Source organism: Vigna angularis, chromosome 6, assembly GCF_016808095.1.
Source record: "Vigna angularis cultivar LongXiaoDou No.4 chromosome 6, ASM1680809v1, whole genome shotgun sequence".
NCBI lineage: Eukaryota > Viridiplantae > Streptophyta > Magnoliopsida > Fabales > Fabaceae > Vigna > Vigna angularis.
The window spans coordinates 36228527-36248960 of NC_068975.1; the positions used below are offsets into that span (position 1 = coordinate 36228527).

At 31.4% G+C, this 20434-nt stretch overlaps 3 protein-coding genes across 3 annotated transcripts; 1 reads left to right on the forward strand and 2 right to left on the reverse strand.

Annotated features, from left to right (window-relative positions):
• The first annotated feature begins 2608 nt into the window (after nucleotides 1–2608).
• On the forward strand, nucleotides 2609–5943 carry LOC108342299 (uncharacterized). The gene is made up of 10 exons (XM_017580058.2): nucleotides 2609–2836; nucleotides 2920–2984; nucleotides 3080–3141; nucleotides 3398–4396; nucleotides 4483–4567; nucleotides 4654–4743; nucleotides 4841–4948; nucleotides 5026–5121; nucleotides 5215–5378; nucleotides 5456–5943. The coding sequence occupies exons 1-10, from the start codon at nucleotides 2680–2682 to the stop codon at nucleotides 5649–5651; spliced, it is 2022 nt and encodes a 673-aa protein (XP_017435547.2). The 5' UTR covers nucleotides 2609–2679; the 3' UTR covers nucleotides 5652–5943.
• Nucleotides 5944–6199: 256 nt separating this feature from the next.
• LOC108341082 (proline iminopeptidase) lies at nucleotides 6200–10416 on the reverse strand. Its single transcript, XM_017578701.2, has 11 exons — nucleotides 10224–10416; nucleotides 9804–10006; nucleotides 9346–9444; nucleotides 9159–9269; nucleotides 9002–9064; nucleotides 8698–8791; nucleotides 8316–8413; nucleotides 7714–7815; nucleotides 6945–7058; nucleotides 6801–6875; nucleotides 6200–6580 (listed from the first exon to the last, which is right to left on the reverse strand). Exons 1-11 carry the CDS (start codon nucleotides 10330–10332, stop codon nucleotides 6476–6478), a joined length of 1173 nt encoding a protein of 390 aa, XP_017434190.1. The 5' UTR covers nucleotides 10333–10416; the 3' UTR covers nucleotides 6200–6475.
• A 527-nt stretch (nucleotides 10417–10943) lies between these two features.
• Nucleotides 10944–14524, reverse strand: LOC108341171 (receptor-like protein kinase 7). Its single transcript, XM_017578827.2, has 2 exons — nucleotides 11847–14524; nucleotides 10944–11770 (listed from the first exon to the last, which is right to left on the reverse strand). Exons 1-2 carry the CDS (start codon nucleotides 14401–14403, stop codon nucleotides 11421–11423), a joined length of 2907 nt encoding a protein of 968 aa, XP_017434316.1. The 5' UTR covers nucleotides 14404–14524; the 3' UTR covers nucleotides 10944–11420.
• Between the last annotated feature and the right edge of the window lie 5910 nt (nucleotides 14525–20434).

Sequence of the window (20434 nt, forward strand, 5' to 3'; positions counted from 1 at the left end):
TCTTGGAAAAACGATACCTGGACTTATCACGGTTTATTACTTAAACGATTTGGTGCACTTGCCAAAGAGATTAACAGCTACATCAAATGTACATATACGAGGAAGAGTAATGTTTCAAAAACATGAATATATATGAAAATTAAAAAATCACAACATTCAAAATCATGTTTTAAATGTTTTTTTTAATATTTCATTATATTACTTTTGTAATTATTGTATTAGTTTATAATTTTTTTAAAATTTTTGTATGAATTTATAAATGTTTAATTAGATAATTTTTAATGTTAAAAAGTAATTTTTATGAATTTATTAAATTTAATAAAAAAATTGAAAAAATAAAATTGATATGAAGTATGCATAAGATATGAAAATCTGAAAGAAAAATGGAGAATATGGATCTTGATATTCAATTCTTCTTTTATAGGATGTCGATATACCATAGAATGACATTCAATATGTGACATGGTGATATATAATAATAATAATGACATGAATATTTTATACAAAAAATTTCACATAAGGTTAATTTTTTTACATCATAAAAAAATTATTTCATAAAAAAATTATTTTTTTCACATGCAATTTTGAATAGTTTTTGTATGACTTTTTTATTTTCTGTAAAAATAATTAGTATTTAAAATGCATATGAAAAAATTGGTATTTAAAATACAAACTAAAAATGTTCATTAAAAAAAATTTAATTAATTAAAATATTTATATAATTATAAAATCTTAATATTTCATATTAAAAAATAACAAAATATCTTAAAATTATAAAAAAATATATAAAACAAATTAAAAATTAAATAAATCAAAAAATAAAAATTTAATCAAATTAATTAATTAAATAATTTATTATTACAAATAAAATACTTTAAATTCTAAAAAATTAAAAATAAATAAATAAATAAATATTAAAAAATTACAAACTAAATTTTTTAATTCAAAATAAATTTATTTAATTAAAATATTTATATAATTATAAAATCTTAATATTTCATTAAAAAGAATAACTAAATATCTTTAAATTATAAAAAATTAAAAAAATTAAAAAACAAAAAAAATTAATTAATTAATTAGAATAAGCTGTGTGAGAAGAAATAAAAGAATTGTGGATGAAAAAAGAGGAAGGGAAACGGAAGAGAGATAAGAAGAGAAAATATTATTTAACAAACATTTATACTCAATTGACACGTTATTTTTCATTCTCCTACTATAAAAATCACGTTAAATAAGTGTAAATATGTTAACCTACTGTTACCAAATGTGAAATAAGCATGTAGAGAAAATAAGAAAACTATTTTAATATACAGAAAAAATCTCTGACAAGATTTTTTTCAATTTTTAAAAATTGATTAACATTTTAATAACAAGGCATAATGAGATTTTTTAAAAATTTGGAAGTCCAGGCTGACCCTGGAGGTGCAGGATGAGATGCCGTTGGATTTTGAGTATATAATTTCTAGATTTTGAGAAATGGATTATTCCAAAATTTATTATTGCTGACACACCCATAACTTAGCATTATACTATTTTTTGTAGGTAGATTTTTCTCGGTTTGAGAAAATACGTAAATCTTGGAACATAGTTTGATTAATTTTGTTTAGTGTCCTAACTTACAATTTCACACTCAGATTTTGATGTCCTACTCATTCATTCATTTATATCCATTCATTGGAGACAATAAAATATCTACTTTTTTTTTGCATTATTCGTATTAAGTAGAAACTTAGTTATTCGCTTTAAATTTAACACAATCGATCTACTCATTCTATCAAAGACCACCACGTTCTTTCTCCTTCAAAATTTTCCTAATTATATATATATATATATATATATATATATATATATATATATATATATATATATATATATATATATATATATATATATATATATATATATATATATATATATATATATATAGTTTCATCCGTAATGAACTTCAGTTACATTTACAAGTTAGGTTGTGTATCAAGTTTCCAAACTAGTGACGAGTAAGATTTTAGCCTTTTTAACTCATGAATTCTTCTAATAGTACATTCTTCTTCATAACCTATTTGCTACTTCAAATATAAGTGATTTCTGCATAATCACAATTATTTGATTTTTGAGGATTTTTCTAATAATCAGTTTGTTTCCAAGATTTTGATGTGGTAGTTTTATATTTTTGATGTATTTACGGTAACTTGTACACCTCTTTTGTTTTATCTAAATATAGATCCAAATGGTACATTTTGGCCTTTGGCGTACATTGTTTATTTTTTATGTCATTGTTTATAATTTTTGTATAGTTAATATTAGTTTATTTATTTTAATAATTTTTGTGTTGTCATTATAGGAGTTTTTATGAAGCAGAACCATTATTTAAGTTTTTTCATCTTATTAAAAATCAAAACTAAAATTTTGGAATAATCCATTTCTCAAAATCTAGAGATTATATACTAAAAAGCGAATTATATACTTAAAAGCAATATGTGTAATGACGAAGGGACCCCTTTCATGCCGTTTCTCTAACCAGGCTGTTGAAATCATAACGGCTAGTTAACCATTTTTATTTTAAATACGTTGGCGGCTAGAAAACCAACTTCTTACCTTACTACAATCCCACACAATATTCGCATCAAAGAAAGAACGAAAGCAAAAACAAGACGCTCCGAAGAGAAGAAAAGAAAGACTATGGCAGAAACTCAGTACTGCATACCAATAATGGAAGACGAAATAGAAATAAACGATGACTCCTTCGAGAACTTTGAAGCTCCCAAGTTCGTGGATTTCACCGCACCTGATTCTTGCCGTCCCGGCGATGACAGCCACTGGTTCTGCTCACGTGTTGGTAGTTTAACTTCTCACTTCTTTGATCTTATTCCAAATCTTTTTCATCTTCTTGGTTACCAATGACATGACTTTTTCTAATAGGATGTGACCGAAAGCATGAGCAAGAGTTGGATTCTGAAACTATTTACAAGAAGTTTATTCTTAGGGTAAGTTGGTCTTTTCTTCTTCATCTTTGTTTCGTTCACTCTACTTATGGACATAAATATAATGGTGATTGGGTGAATGGATCTTGGATTTTCAGGTTATGGCTGCAAGAAGTCCCAATGTACGCCTCAGAAAAGCTTTGAAAAAAAGAGAAGCAAGGTAGCGCATCCTTAAACCAACAAACTAGTTTATACACTCACCTTGATCAATGTGGAACTTGTAACTGGAAAACATTCTTTAATTAAAAAAAAAGTTATTGTGGTAGTTTTTACCTATTAAAAATCTATTGTCCATTAAAAATCTATAATCTTTCATTGATTGTTAAATGGTGTGGTTGTCAACATATAACTTTCCTTCTTTAATATCTTCAAGAACGTTTTAATCATTATGAGTGATGTTTGGTTGTTTCTTGCAGCGCAAATTTGAAGTGCCCCCATTCAGCTCCTGCAAAGTCAAGGGTGTCAAGGATGAACTTTATTTCGTCATCATCACTCAAGATGACCGACAAGAACGTCCAAGTTAAACCTCTTTCTAAGGTTGCAGCAACCCCCAATGCTAAGGTGAGACCATCACCACCGGTGACCACTCCAAGGAATAATCAAAAGAAGGTTTCCAATGTAGAACCGTTTAGAAGTGTTCAGAGCAAGAAAATGTTCACTGTTGATGTGCCTAAGAGCAGAGTGGTGTCTAAGGCTCTTGTTTTTCACTCGCCTAAGAAGGTCATAAAGATCAAGAGTTCTATAGAATTAAAAACACCAATGAGAGCACTGTGTTCAGCAATGAAAAAGCTTGAACTCAATGGAGTCAAGAAGAATGAAGAAAAAGGAAGCAACTCTTTGCCAGTGACTGCCTCCAAAAAGCAATTGAGGGGAAGAGAGGTTAAGAGCCGTGTGTTTGATTCCTTGAGTTCTAATAACCGTAAGGAACCAGAAACTAACTCCATGTCAAGTTTGAAGGAGAAGAAAGTGAAGAAAGGCACTCAGAAACGACAGGTTGCTAAGCCTCATCAAAATGACTCTAGTGATATGGAGATAGATGAGAAATCTAGATGTGGTTCTCTAGAAGGATGCCATGAATCAGGAACTTCAGCGAGTGGTGCTGAACTATCTCTTGGAGATGTAATTTCCCAAGAACCAACAAGAGGGGAGAGCTTAGTTATAGTTCAAGTTTTGTCAGAAGCTTCGGAATGTGACACTACCTCACTGTCAAATTCCAACAATAAAGAGAAGATGACTAAAGAAAGGAGTGAAAATGAAGAGATGAGGAACTCGGTTTCTGCAAAGGGAAGAGTTTCTGAATCCAACATGAGAAAGGCTGAAGAAAAATCATTGGCTTCTTCTGATGACAAAGAAAATGGGAGGCAGCTCATTGATAATGATGACAAGGAAAATGCTTCAATAGTTCATGAAAATATGTAAGGATTTGATTTCTCTTAAAAACATTTGACTCTCCATTGTTTTCTTAAATTTGGTGAAATCAATGAATTCTTGGCGGCTGCAGAGAGATGAGTACCGATAACGACGTGCCCCAAAAAAAGGCTATTCTTGGGAGCAAGCATGAGGATGATTCGAGAAAAACACGAAAGGTCTGGTCTTAGTTATAGATTAATGACTACTTTCAGTCCCACTTTATTGAATGATTATAACGTTTATGATTTTGACCTTAAAACAGAAATCTTCATCGACCACAACTGCTTCTCCAGTTGGGAAGTACAGAAAATTAAAGCCCACAAATCCTAAGCCTTTTAAGCTGAGAACTGATGTAAGTAAGGGAAGGAGATTGTGTTTAAGTTTATTTACTTGTTAAAAAACAATTTATTTTAATAAAGTGTGATACGTGTTATTTTTTGATGTTGCAGGAAAGGGGAATTCTTAAAGAAGCAAACTTGGATAGAAAATTTTTATCACCTTTAAAAGAAACCGCAGTTAAAGGTGGTGGGACGGCAATGAGGAAACATCAGAACCGAGTGAGTTCAGTTCCATTGTGAAACTTTCGTTATTATTGAATATAAAAAAGTTGACCTTTCTCTTCATTTTCTTTCAGAAAAGTGAAACTATTTACACAAAAAGTGAATCAGACACGGATTATTATAGTAGTTGTGATGAGAAATCACGCCCAAAAACACAGGAAAACCAATCTGTAAGTTCATGCACAGAAGAACATGTTCACCTATAAATATTTTAGCATCAGTATTTTAGACGGTGACTGACGACTTCCCAAAATGTTACGCAGGGTGGCATTCAAATTGACAACTCCCGCTGTAAGGTGCAACGTAAATTATCTGCTACAACACATAAAAATGATCCTCGTCCTAAACTTCAGAAACCCAATGATGTGAATGATAAATTCAAAAGAAAATCCGAAATGACGCAGCGTAAAGTTCTGAGGCCTCTGAGGTAAGTAATAGTCAGATTCTGAAACATGTTGTGTTTGTAGTAAGCAACTTTGATTACAATGGAAATGTCTATTGCAGTGCTTTACCATGGAAGAAAGAAAAGGCTGTCATTGCAACAAAACTTAGTGTTATTATCGAAAAGCCATCAGGTATTGTGAAGCCAAAGGCAGCAAAGCCACGTTCTTGGGGTAGGAAGGCATTAACTGTTCCTATCGTACCAAAGTTTCACCGTCTACATGTGCCAAAGGATTGCAATAACAGGAAACGCACTTGAGAAATTATTTATTGGGGACGGAGTGGCGTTGTTCAATATCATCATTGAATTTTTAGTTAACATGGAGAGAACTTTTTTTTGTTACCACAGCATTAAAATTTGTGGTAATTCCAAGTTCAGACACGATTCATTTGTAGTATTCTTTTTTTTTTTGTAGACGTAGTTCATGTGGAGAGAACTTTTTTTTGTTACCACAGCATTAAAATGTGGTAATTGTAAGTTCAGACACGATTCATTTGTATTATTTGCTTAAGTTTTGATTTGTGAATAACATTAATTCTTTTTGGTGCCACTTCCTTTTCTATATAAAATCCTCTCAACTGATTTAACCCTTTAAACAATTAGTTAAATTAATTGCAAACAATAAATTCATCAATATTTTGTAATTACTCCGAAGCTACCGTTATTATATTAAAAACAGTATAAAAGTGAAATAAGACTTTGATATTAATGAATACATTTTTATTCTCAAATCAGATTGCAAGAAAGGAACTTTATCAATCATTTAAAATATCTATTATTTTCTTTTATAAAAACATATCAATGAATTTAAAATAAATAATGGCTGAATTATTGACTTTTTGTAAAAATAGAGAAAATAATCCCACGTTATGCCTACATAACCATGATAATTTAACACAAACAAGAAATTTGGTTGATCTGAGTGTTTTTGTTATGACAATGACAAAGACAACTCAATTTTACACTGTATGCTAGTGATTTTGAATACATGACCACTTCAAATGTTTTGCTTGTAGACATCAAACTCGTAGATTTTGCAGCATTTGATTAGCCAGAGTCCTTATTTGCTTTCTCTACTCTCTTCATTCCCCTTTGTTCTTGATTATGTTTTTTAATTTCTCATTTGCAGCCACAAGCTCAGCAGTTATGCCTGGTTCATTGGCTGAATGCCCTGCATCTGGAACCACCTGTTTCATCGTATGATTCATTAAGTTGACCATGCTATGCATATGATTATGTGGAAAAACTTCTTAGTTCCTAATTGCCTGTGAGTTTCTTGATAAGAAACCAAATCTAAGAAAATATCACTTTAAGATCTCTATCCTGAAACTTCATTGATAATTAGCATAGCATGCAGAAAAAACAAACAAAAAGAGCAAATGATCAAAAGCCACATTTTAGTCTCACCCTAAAATCTGCCTCTGGCCAAGCTTTATGAAGATCCCAGGCTGACATCATAGGACAGCACATATCATATCTTCCCTACAAGGTTAAGAAAGAAACGCATCAAGAATCTACATTTTAGAGGCTACAGCATTAAGGTTATTTTACCTGCACGATTGTGGTGTTGATATGCCTAATTTTATCAATGCTGTCCAACAGGTATGAATCAGTGGGGAAGAATCCCTTGTTCACAAAATAGTGGTTTTCAATCCTTGCAAATGCCTGATAGAAAAATATATTTGTTATCACTCATCAGCACATGTTATAGAATCTCAACCACAAACAACTATAAAACACAAATGTAAATTAATCCTAAACTAAAGAGAAAAAGGTTTTAGACTCCTTTGTTTATTCTTTTTCTTGTATGTATATCCAAAAAGCAACTCTAATTGACTAGGGATTTTCTGACCTTACAAATTTTGACAAGAGAGAAAACAAGTTTAAAGTGCCTAAAGAAGAAAGGGCAGTGCTAGGCAAAAACACTAGTTTGTCACTCTGTCCACTTATTTTCCTCCTTTCAGACTGCAAAAGTTATTAACCATTTCTCTACAAGAGAAAAATGTTTTCCACGAACTGATAACGGAATTCCAGAATACCCGCAAGACCAATAGAAACATTTATATGGAACAGAGATTTGTAAAGTTGTGCGCTTCAAACAATGGCATATTATTTTTTAAGAAATACATTTGAATTGCAAATTTTACACAAACAATGGCATATTATTTTCAACCATTCAAAACAGAGAGATTGATAGATTTAGGAGAAGTAAACGTTACAAATTATGAACGTTACACGGCACAGTGGGATGGGATTTGGAAAGTAAATAGCAGACACTTTTCAGACAACAACCAGGTTATTCTTAACTTGATGAACTTACCAATGAAAAGTAATCATCATCCCCTTTTTTGATATTATCTTCATTTGGGAGAAGATGAGCAGTCATCATTTCCCATTTAGTCCATGCTCTAGCAGCTGCATACTAAGAACAAAGACATAGATAAGTAAACAAGAAAAAATCTTGAATTCATTCATAAATCACATTCAAACAAGTACTGTTCTGGAAAGGGGTTGATATCTTTTGGCTGCAATTGGACAAGGGAAGAGAAAAAGAAAATGTTAGGGCTGTCCTTTATACATTTAACAAAGAAACTGTGCCCCAAACCTCCTCAGTCAAACAGAAAACCCCGTGTGCGGTGGCATTGAACGTTTCAATATATGCAAGAAAGCCACTCTAGACAATCCAGTCAGGTAACGTACTCATAGATAAGCTCATTATTCGTCATTTCATATTCGAGGATATGTTGGAAACATGGTATTGTAAAGCATAGATTTCTAGACTAGTTCTAAGAAGAGGTAAGGCCAAAAAGAGGAAGCAGCAGCTCTGAAACCAAACTAGTATTTAAAGAAGTCTTGTTATGATTATGGGAGGACAAGATAGAGAAAGGCATGCTGAGATAAGAAAACCACTGAGACACTAACCTGAGTTTCGATATCATTGGAGTTTAATCTCTTATTATAGGCATCAACGAAACATCCTCTCTCACTTTCAGGAATAAGATCTCTAAATGGCTCCCAAGCTGACATGAGACAAAATGCACCAATATCAACGACTTAAAACTTAAAAGCCAAGATTCTGATGAGCAGAAAGCCAGAAATCAAATCAAGTCAAATATTAGATTATGCGAAGCTACAACGGAAACATCAAATTATTAGAAGAATATAGAATAATACAAAACTGCCACATAATTTCATACATCAAATAAGTCAAACCTCCTCGAATCATTAAAAGGAAACCTTATTATGCATGGCAATTATTCAAACTTAATGCACCAGAAAATTAGATGAAAAGACAGCTCCATACCATCAGGATATATTGCAGCAGCGCCACCCTCATAAAACCAATCAATTTCTTTCTTCCTTAGGAGGAAAATTCCCCTGAGGATCATGCCAGTAACCTTGTAACAAAATGATAATAAGGTATTTTAAAAAGTGAACAACATAGCATGGAAACAAACTCCGTAATTATATGGAGTACACAATCTTGAGCAGTACTGGAAAAATAATAGTAATAATAGAAATATAACAATAATAATAATAGTAAAAGGAGACATCATTATGACATAGTAAAAAAGAAACCAATCATAACCAAGAACAGAGTTAAACACCTTGTCTGGGTGAGATTGGCTGTATGCAAGGGCAAGGGTGCTTCCCCACGATCCACCAAATACCTGCAAATCATACAGGTCAGAATATCATATCTAATTACATAAGAATACTGAATCACAAAATGTATACTGAACACAACCGATGGTGTAAAATAACCTGCCATTCTGGAATTTCCAAATGTTCTCGTAGCTTTTCAATGTCATCAATGAGATCCAATGTGGTGTTTTGCTCTAAGCACGCATGTGGTGTGCTTTTCCCTGCACCTCGCTGATAAAGACAATAATTGTGAATTTGTGCTATAGCACAGAAGCACGGGAGACCATTACTGCACTCAGAAACTAACCTGATCAAATAGAACGATTCGATAAAAGTCCGGATCAAAAAATCTTCGGTTGCTTGGGGAAGTTCCTCCTCCAGGGCCTCCATGAATGAAGACAACCGGCTGTCATAAAATGCTTAGAAAATGATGAATCAAATTTTCTTTTTACCGTTATTCACACTTTCCCCTCAAATTAAATAAATATAAAACAACCAGAAGGTTAATGCGCATAATTTAGCTTTCCCAAAGGATGTAACATGCTTAGATTCATCCAAGCACACATTCATGTGTAAAGATAGGTTTTAGCATTACAGTTCACACAGCTGCATTAATACTTAGAACCACTAAAAAACGGTCCATTGCCTCCCATTCCAATCTTGATCCAAATATAAACATATAAGCCTACTGCATGTATAGAAAGGATAAAAATTAAAAAAATACATATTCAATCCATTGTCGGAGGCGAGTCAATTGCTACTCACATGGCCACTGGGGTTTCCTGATTGCTCCCAGTAGATTGTGTGAAGATCCGAAACCTTCAACAATCCTGTACTGTAGGGTTCTATTTGCGGGTAGAGATTTCTGACAAGTTTTTCGGATTCCTTTTCTGAAGCCATCAAATTACTAGATATTGGTTCAATTCTATGATCAGTGCTTTGCATGCGAATAACTAAGGCCGTTCTGCCTGCGCATCACACCAAAATCGCAAATTTTAGAAGACCCTTGTGAAGATATAAATTTATTCAATATAATAATGCAGAAACAGATTTAACAGTAATGAAACACCAACATTGGACGAGACAAGTGACCCACATAACCCTATCATTGTATCACATAATTAATAAACTATCTAAACAAATCTGGAAAGTGGAGGGAGAGAGAAAGAGAGAGAGAGAGGGTACCTGAAGAAGGGATTCCTGGGTGAGAGAATGGAAGTGAAATGGGAAATTTGAAAATTAGGGAAGGAAAGAAGGAGGTGAGGAGGGTGTTTGGAATAGAACCCAACTTCATTCTTTTTGGTTTATTATGAACATGTGACAGTGATTATTTTATCCAATTACCACCTGCCAACGAAAAGATCGTGTGCGCTTCCACTCACTACATTGTGTCACCTCGTAATTGGTCATCTTGTCGTGTCTTTTGTTTGCTATAATCCGTTTGTTACATCTAAAATCACCTCCTCGATACAAACAAGGCAATTACAATTACGAATTTATTTAGTTTTTTATGTTTATTATAAAGTGTGAAATTGGATTAAATATATGAAGTATGTCAAGAATATTAGAGCAAATCATTCCACTCAAATATAGATCTAGAGCAGATTTCACATATTACGTACATGGTAGCGAATTACCTTTGCATAAAACATAAGATCTAGCGTATTAAATACCATTTTAGATCATAAAAATAAAAAATTATTTTTCTTATTTTGAAAATATATAGTTCTCCTAATATTCAAATAAAATACTAATAAACATACGAGTCTAAAAAACTGTACATAGTTAATTCAAGTAAATATATACAAATATAAATACCTTGAACTGAAAGCATACGTAGACATTTGCTAAGTTTACAATAAGAAATTATGTGTCATAAAGGAGATAATAAAATAGGAAAGATCCTTTTGTCAAATGGAGATTTAGATTCCATACTTAAGTCCATTACATACAATAATTCGAATAGCAGTAGCAGTGTTTGCTGTTGTTTAGGTTACATAACATGTTACAAAGCTACAAGCTAATCCCAGGAGAAAATACAATTCTATTGAAAAGAGAATTTCATTACCACTACACATATGCTACAAACCTACAACATACAACTTAATCCTCCTTTGGTTTGTCACTCACAGATGGTTCATAATCATACACAGAATTGTTGTTTTTAACAAAAAATGAGATAATCTCATTCTAACTGCAAGACATTTTCAATTTATAAAAGAGGTCACGGCCTTGCCAAAATTTCACCTAATTGATCCCAAGACCAAGGCATACGAGTGTTTATCACCCTTTCTCAGCTCAATTTTTGTGCTGCTTAGAAATGATGAAAACTCAAATGTCTGCAGTTGAGAGAAAAAATGTCCATTCTTTGGAACATCTTATTTAAGCATCAATGGTCACAATCATTTTGTTTGGGGTACATGGATCTGCCTCTTCCAGCATATGAACTAACGTTCTCATTGATGGTCTTGAAGCTGGAATTTTGGCAGTGCACAGTAATGCAATTCTCAACACCTTCATGGCATCCTCTTTGAAATGTTCTGCAATAGTAGGATCCACCAATTCAAGAGCCTCTTCTTTGCTCCTGTTAGCGCTGCATACCCAATGCACAATGTCATGATTGTTTCCAAACTCTGGCTCCATTGGCCTCTTCCCAGTTACCAACTCCATCAGAACAACACCAAAGCTGTAAACATCACACTTCTCCGTCACCTTACAAGTGTAGGCATACTCTGCAAAACAATAGATAGAAGTTAACATGACATTTTGTTTTGCCTAATACAAAAAATAAAGTGATTTAAAGCTTACCAGGAGGTAAGTAACCAAGTGTTCCAGCAATGACATTGGTCCAATTGCCTGCTCCTCCACTCAGAATCTTGGCAAGGCCAAAATCTGCAATCCTAGGCTTCCATTCTTCATCCAGCAATATGTTACTGGATTTGACATCCCTATGTATAACTGGTCTATCACACCCATGATGCAGGTACTCCAATCCTCTAGCAGCACCCAATGCAATGTCATACCTAACCTCCCACCCCATCTTAGACTTCTCTTTACAGGTGTGCAACCTGTCCCACAAACACCCATTTGGTAAAAATTCATAAACAAGCAAACTGCTGTCTTCACTTGTGATGCTACAATAGAGCTTCACAACATTTACATGCCTTATAGAACTAAGAGTGGCCACCTCTGCATCAAATTCTGGTGACCTTGAACTCCTTCTAAGCATAGTTGAGGTGCTCCTGCAACTTCCCCTGTCGCTTACATTTGAAGTCCATATGTGTTTCACTGCTAATTCAGCCCCACCTTTAAGCACAACCCGATAAACATTGCCGGATCCTCCCTTGCCAATCAAATTCTCAGCCTTGATCCCGTTAACGATTTCACTCTCATTGAAGTTTAACACATGGTACTGCTTGACATCCCAGGAAGTAGTCTTCAGTGGCTTCTCAGACTTATTCTGCCTTAGTTTTGTGAAGAGGAAAAACGCTCCAAGCAGAACCATTACAGCAGCAAGGAAACAGACTAAAAGGTTTCTGAGTCTCCTGGAGCTTCTGGATTGCATTGAACATGGTCTGATACCTTTCAAAGTCTGGCTGCATAAGCCAGGATTTCCCATGAATCCGTCTTTGAAGGCTGAAATAGACAGAGGTTCTGGTATGGAACCAAACAACTGATTGTTTGATAAGTCAAGAAGGCTAAGTCTCAGAGACGATAAACTGGATGGAATTTCACCAGAAAGCCTGTTTGAGGACAAGTTCAATGAATTGAGAGTTGGAAGAGAACCGATGCTACCTGGTATAGCCCCAGAAAGAGAGTTGCCAGCAAGGTTTATCTCATTAAGAGAAACACAAGAACCAATGGAATCTGGTACGACACCAGAAAGATTGTTCCCATCTAAAGTAAGAGTGGTTAGTTTCTTCAACTTTCCAATGTTTTCTGGGATGTTACCAGAAATTTGATTTGAACTTAGCTGAATTGTCACCAATGAAGAAGCTTCAGAGATTTCCATCGGTAACTCACCTGCGAACTTATTGTTAGATAACAACAGTTGAGCCAGAGATTCTGCTTTGGCTATATCAGATGTCACTGGACCTTCAAACTGGTTCATTGCAAGATCAAACAGAGCCAAATTTGGCAAGCCCCATATGCCTGAAGGAACTACACCCGAAAGTGAGTTCCTGCTCAGACGAAAACGAACCAAAGATGTGCATTTTGCATACGTTTCTGGTATTGTTCCATTGAAGCTGTTGTTCAAGAGTAACAGTTCATTGATTTGATTGTTCTTGCACAGGAAAGGTGGTATTGGGCCAGAAAGAAAATTGTCTGAAACATCAACGTATTGCATGCCTTGCCAAGAGCCAAGCTTTTGAGGAAGAGGACCAGTGAGGTTGTTAGCATAAAGAGAAAGCTCTGTGAGATTCTTGAGATCTCCAAGCTCCTTTGGAATTTCTCCTGACAACTTGTTCCCAAAAAGGTGAAGGGATGCAAGGTTTTTTAAGGACCTTACCTCAAAAAGATCACCTTCAAGTTGATTATAAGAAGCATCAAAGTTAACTAGACTAGTCAGGTTTCCAAATCCAACTGGGATTTTCCCACTCAGATAGTTATCATATAACTCAAGTTGCCACAGCTTGCGAAGCTTAACTATATCAGAAGGAATCTCACCATACAAGTGGTTGTCAGAAAGCTCAAGATTCTGAAGCTGAGTAAGATTCCCAATCCCCAATGGAATGTTCCCAGTGATGCTGCAATTTGTGAGGTAAAGCCAATACAATTTTTCAAGTTTTAACACCTCCAAAGGGAAAGGATCTTCCTTCAACGGGTTATCCCCAAGACTCAGGAACTGAAGACTAGTTAGATTTCCCAATGATTTCCATGGAAACACCCCTGAAATTCCACTGAAGTTTAAGTTCAAGAACTCCAACTTGTACAAACTCGACAAATCAGGAACTTCTCCATTGAATGAATTCACACCCAAATCCAAATGCTTCAAGTTGGTGCACTTCATCAACCCCTCACTGATTCTTCCATGCAAGTTGTTAGACCCCAAAGATATTTTCTCAAGCGATTGAAGCTCACAAAGTGAATCAAAGGGAACAGTACCCTCCAGCTGTTTCTCCGGAAGATTGATTTCTGAAACAAAGCCTTTGGAGTTGCATACAATCCCAGTGAACAGGCACGGAGAACTTGCTTGTGCCCATGAATTAAAAACAGTTACATTTGAACTTTGTATGGAGGACTTGAACTTCATGAGTGGTTCAAGTTCATCTCCGAGGGAAGAAGCAACGAGGCAGAGGAATAACAGGGCAGCAGTGGGAATAATGGGCGCCGAGCAGTACCGGAAATTACTTCCGGCGACCATACCGGCGGTAAGGGCAGGTTGTTAGTGTCGAGTTAGTGCAAGAGTTGGTGGGAGAAGAATGGACTAGAGAGGCTGGTTTGGTTTGGCTTTACGTTGAATTTTGGGTTTTGTTTGGTTTCACACTTGAAAATTATCCACGTGCATGGAATGGAAACAACACATAATGGCAAATAAGGACAAAGTCGGTCTCAACTTTGACTATATTAGATATTTCTTATTATAATTCAATATTATTGATTTTTTCCCTAATATATTTGGATTAAAAATATTACAGAAAATTAATATATGCAACTTAAATATTTTATAATTTATAATTAAATTCTAAATTTATTTAATTGAAATCATATATATTACTTGCATAAGTATTTTGATTAAAGATTTTTTTATATTTAAAATTCTTTTACTTAAATATATATATATATATATATATATATATATATATATATATATATATATATATATATTTCATTATGTTATATTCTTTTTAAACAACGTAGCTTTTAGTTAAAGGACGTATTTTAAATAAAACTGAAGTTAAAAAAATCAAAATAACTTGTAGCTTCAAAGGGCTTTTAGTCTAAAAGAAGAAATTCGACACACAATTTCTATTTTTAAGTTTTTTAATTAAAAATTACTTTTAAGACGTGAATTATAAATAAGTTATTTTTTTAAGAAAAGGAAGAAGAAGAAAACGGTGTATACTTCGATTATTTATTGAATTATTATATTATTCACAGTTAACATTTGTATCGTATATCATTTTAAATTTAAATATAATACAAATGCCAATTGGATATAAAATTATATTATATTATAAGAGAAATATTTATGTAAGCCTAGTGTTCTGACTTCATTTGTGGTAATGTGTTATTTGGTTAAGATTCGTTTACCTAATCGTTGAAATTATGTTTTAAGACAATTTTAAGTACGCGAGTTATCAAAATAAAATTTGATAGGTTAAAGTAATAATAAGTAATATGTTATTATTATTATTATTATTATTATTGACATAGTTTTTACCTTCTTCTAGCCTTCAAAGATTAGAATTGTATTTTTTTGAATATTGAAAAACTAAAAATGATTTTTTTCCTAATTTGAGAGAGAAATGTGTATTTATCTCGAATGTTAGAAATTAAAAACGTTATTAAAATTACTTTTAATCAGTAACATTATATTTTAAAAAATGTTGATTAATTTTTGTTTAAGTGTACTTTTGTGGGCTTATTAACATCCTTCATTGATAATAACCGATTGTAATTTTTAAATAAATTTAATTAAATAAACTACAAAAAGTTTGAAAAAAGTTACCACCAAAAAAATATAAATATCAAATTTTATTAAAGTGAGTTTAAAACCGAAAATAAATATTAAATACATACCATACAAAATATTATCCTCAAATATAAATTATCATATAAAAAATTAAAAAAACTTAAAATAGTTATAAAACTATTCTAATTATATATATATATATATATATATATATATATATATATATATATATATATATATATATATTATTGTTTTCATGTTTATTAAAAAAAATTATTTGTATTGTTATAAAATTTTGTGTTTATTTCATGAGAAATTTATGCTTAAATATTTTTTTAGATGAATTTGATTTTAATAAAGGTAAGTTACACTCTTTAATCGAGTAAGCAGGCTTCACTGTTTTTTAAGCATGATCGTGAAAAAGTTCATAAAAACGTTGCACATGATGAAGACAATGTAAACGATTCCAACCTTCATATAACTGGTTTTAACCTCTACGTAACTGGTTCCAAGCTTAACATAATCCACTACATTTAAATACAATTTTATTTTAATTTTTAATTAATTTTTGTTTTGCTACTTAATATTTTGTATCAATACTTTTATAAGTTAAGACAATTTAATAATTTTTAATTTTTATCAATTATTATTTTTTATCTATGACATAAGTCAAATTGTACAAACTTTCAAAAAATTTATTTTAAAATTCACTCTCAATTATTTTTAAATTTCTTAAAAAAAATAACACACAATTTATTTTTAAATTTCCTAAAGTTCATTTTTTTTTTAAATCCACTTCCTCAAATAAACAAAGTCTTAAGCAAGTGGATCTATGACTCTTTCACCTAACTAACATCTTTATTGTTTAGGGAAAAGACATTACATGTTTATTCAGCAATAACCCTACTCACCTACTGATGAGCTCTTTCACTCGGAGAGAGGAAGTTATTCAAAAATTAAGTTATAAATAAAAAATACTTTTTTCTTTTAGGAAAACCAAATTAGAGACAAAGAGAATATGACAAATGCTTGAGGAGTTCCAAAAGTCCTTCTTACTTCAATTTCATCACTCTGTTTTGCTACTTTTATTTTTTATATGTTTATAAATAGCTAATTTTTTCATTTGGAGATTTCACCACCTCATAGCATTCTCCCATATTTAATGCCTGAAATGGTTTCATTTTGATATTTCTTACTTAACGTTATTTCCAATGTTAAGCTTGGTTCCATAATAAAATTCCTAAGTTGTCGTATTTTACAACTATTCATTTTTTAATTACTTTTTTATTGCTTTAATTTTTTGTAGAGTATTTCCGTATTTTATGATTAAAATGAAAATATATATGAAATAAATGCTTTGCCGCGGATGTTGACTGAGTAGCAGCGGCTAAGGCGTTTTTCCATGTGACCACCGACTGAGTTTTGGGTCCATTGGTGGGTCTAAGCCTGTTTCTGCTATCTATTTTAAAAATGTTAATTATTGTAGAAATATGATAAATTATAATACATGAAAATGATTTTGTGAAAGTTGAAATAAATTTAAATTTTTTAAATATAGTGTTGCAATCATTTCAAATTTGGTCAGTTTATTAAAATGGATTGTATCATCTACTCACCTTACAGCTGGTTTTATCACATTATTGGACCAAGTTCTTTCTTTTCATTTTTCTAATCTTACTTTTTTCGCTATTTCTAGATACATTCAATATATTTTATCACCTGTATGCTTATAAACAACTCAAATGAAAAACACATTTATTAATAACAATAGTTCAATAAATGCATATTTTATAAGATTAATATATAACCAATTATTTAGTACATAATATTTAAGTGTATTTCTATTATAATTAATCAGACATTAGATTATATATACTATATAATCAATATCACCTCAGTCAATATAGTATGATATAATTATCGTAAGATATCTCTTCAATGTTAATAAAGCTTAACATAACGACACAAGCTAATAAGAATCAAGTATAATTAAAAAATAAATTAAGACAACGGATGAATTAGTGAAATCTAAGCAACTTAAAAAAGATAAATCACCTAAACAATATAGATCCAATCAGGTAAAAACTTATCAATTTATTATAAATATTATTGTTTACAAGATAAATTCAACACAAATTTATTATAATATTTATTATTATTCGATGAACATATCTAACTTTAACGTTAGAGTATTTTGTAAAAAATATTTTAGTTTTAAAATATTTAACGTCGATGATGAGACTGAGATATAATTTAGTAATTCAATACATCAAAAAGTTAAAAATTAAAAAATAATAATCTAATTAGTTACTTTAAAAATATATATATTAACTTAAAACACATATTTAAGCTAATTTTTTATTTTGACGGATTAGTCTATTTCAATTAATTTTAAACGGATCATATTGGTCTACTATACCACCTTAGAATTTAAGTATAGAATATAAACAACATTTGAAGAAAAGTATCATATGTTGAAAATGAGAGAAAAGATCCAAATAGAATACTGATTAAAATTCTGATCTTAAATACTCCAGCAGAAAGAATGAAATTATTGAAGAAGAATAAGAAAGCCATGATAGATACGTCTATCTAATTCAGACTATTCACTGACAAATTATTCTACAATTTAACGTATGTTTCACTGTAAGTGTGATTTAGAATCCTAAGAAGCAACGCTATCCATGATTCTAAGTTTCAAACATTAGAAACTTATATTTATTGGATAAAAATAAATAACTGCCGATAAATATATTAAATATATATTTTTTATTATTATTAGTCGAAATACATGTTTCTTCTGTTATCTTATAATTATAAAATAGAATATTAGTCAAATTATTATTAAAATAAAAATATTATTAAATATATAAAAATAAATTCTTAAAAAATAAATATAAAAACTAAAAGATAAAATAATTAATAAAAAAAGTTTATTAATAAAATGAAATCAGTAATATATACATAAAAAAAGGGTTACATATCAGAAACAATTATATATAATTATAGATCATACATTTATCAACAAAGGAAGAGGAAGAAAAGTTACACAAAAAGTGAAAGCATGTCAAGAAAGAAAATAGCATAAAGAAAACGTCAACTGTGGAGACATTACATCAAACATCTGGTGGACACGTAGTATATAAATTCATGATATGCCTACCATCTTTGAATTTCATGCTGAAACTGCTCATACTTTAAGCTTCTGCTGTCATCTTTTCAAAATCATTAAACTGGCGAAGTGACATTTTCAGGCTTTGTCCCACTTATTAGATTTTACACAGTTTTCACATTTTACTTCTTCTAAGTTAAGATCACTGAGTTTCTATGAGCAATGAATGCAGTGGAAGTGTATTATTGGTCTTCGTTTTGACCTCGAGTTGAACTCCTGAAAGATAAAATCTTTAGCAGTTTTTAATTTGTTTCTTAGTTTTCTGCCATTGAGAAGGATTAAGCTGTTGTTTTCCAATACGACTTCCCTTGAATTTTAGTAAATCTTTATATATATATATATATATATATATATATATATATATATATATATATATATTAATATCAATATCCAATAAACATAATATAATAAATAAATCTCAGTAAATAAATGATTAAGAAATTTTAGATAATAATATTTAAACGAGTGGGAACAAACTAAAAATGAACTGGCCAGAACTAAGACGGAAGCTCTCCAATTCAACCGACAGACCATACAGTTCATTGACTGGACCAAGTGCTACTATTTATTCCACATGGATAATGACATGTGCATGCATCTAGAAACAGTGAATTTTCAATTATTATTTTTTAAATTATTTAATAAAAACTATATAAATTAACTAGAGATGATAAATTGATAGTGTATAGGTAGATGTAATTTTATTTTAAATATTAATTTTATAATATTAGATTAAGTTTAAATTTTAGTGTATATTTACAGAGTTTGTTAGATAGATTATTCCTGTGTCGTTTATAAATATATAATTTCATGTTTAAAATATTCAAAATTTTAATTATTAAATATTGGGTTAAGTATGTTTTTCCTTTCTTAAGTATCACTGATTTTTGGTTTTAGTCCCTATTCAAAATTTTGATGACTTTTAGTTCTTAAAAGTGAACGGCGTCAACTTTTTGTTGATCTGGCAAACGGCGATGCCACATCTTCTGCCAGCTTCCGTCTTAAGTATCTGTCATGCTGGTTTTTTAATTTGTGGAATGAGATTAATTGATTGGTAAGTGTGTGGGTGATTGAAATTAGATTACGAAAGTTAGGTTCTTCTTCGTCATCTCAGTTGGGGCAAAGTTGGGTTCTTCTTCATCATCTCAATCATCTACGTGTGAATATAAGTATTGGAGATTCTGCGTGTGACTAAACCTGAAAGAAACATCACACACAGTGAGATGGGTTTCGCTCTTATTTAATTTTTTCAAAATGACTTCTGATATTTAATACTTTGCTGTGATATTTAATCCATCCATAGCCTTTTTATAGTCCATAAAAAACAAACCCAGAAGTCCTCCTACAAACACATATTGCCGATGATGCTAATAGTCATCCACTCGTGAGATTCCAACCATGCAAGCAGTAAAAAGAGGAAGAAAAACAGTGCATAATTTTGCTATGTGCCCTTTTTGATCAAAAGCTTTAATCTTTCCCAATAGGTACAGAGAGAGAAAACCTAGACCGGCAAAGGACCCTGTAGAACAACATTTATCAGAAAAAGGCTTATACGCAAACAATTTTCAATACAAATGAGCTAGTAAT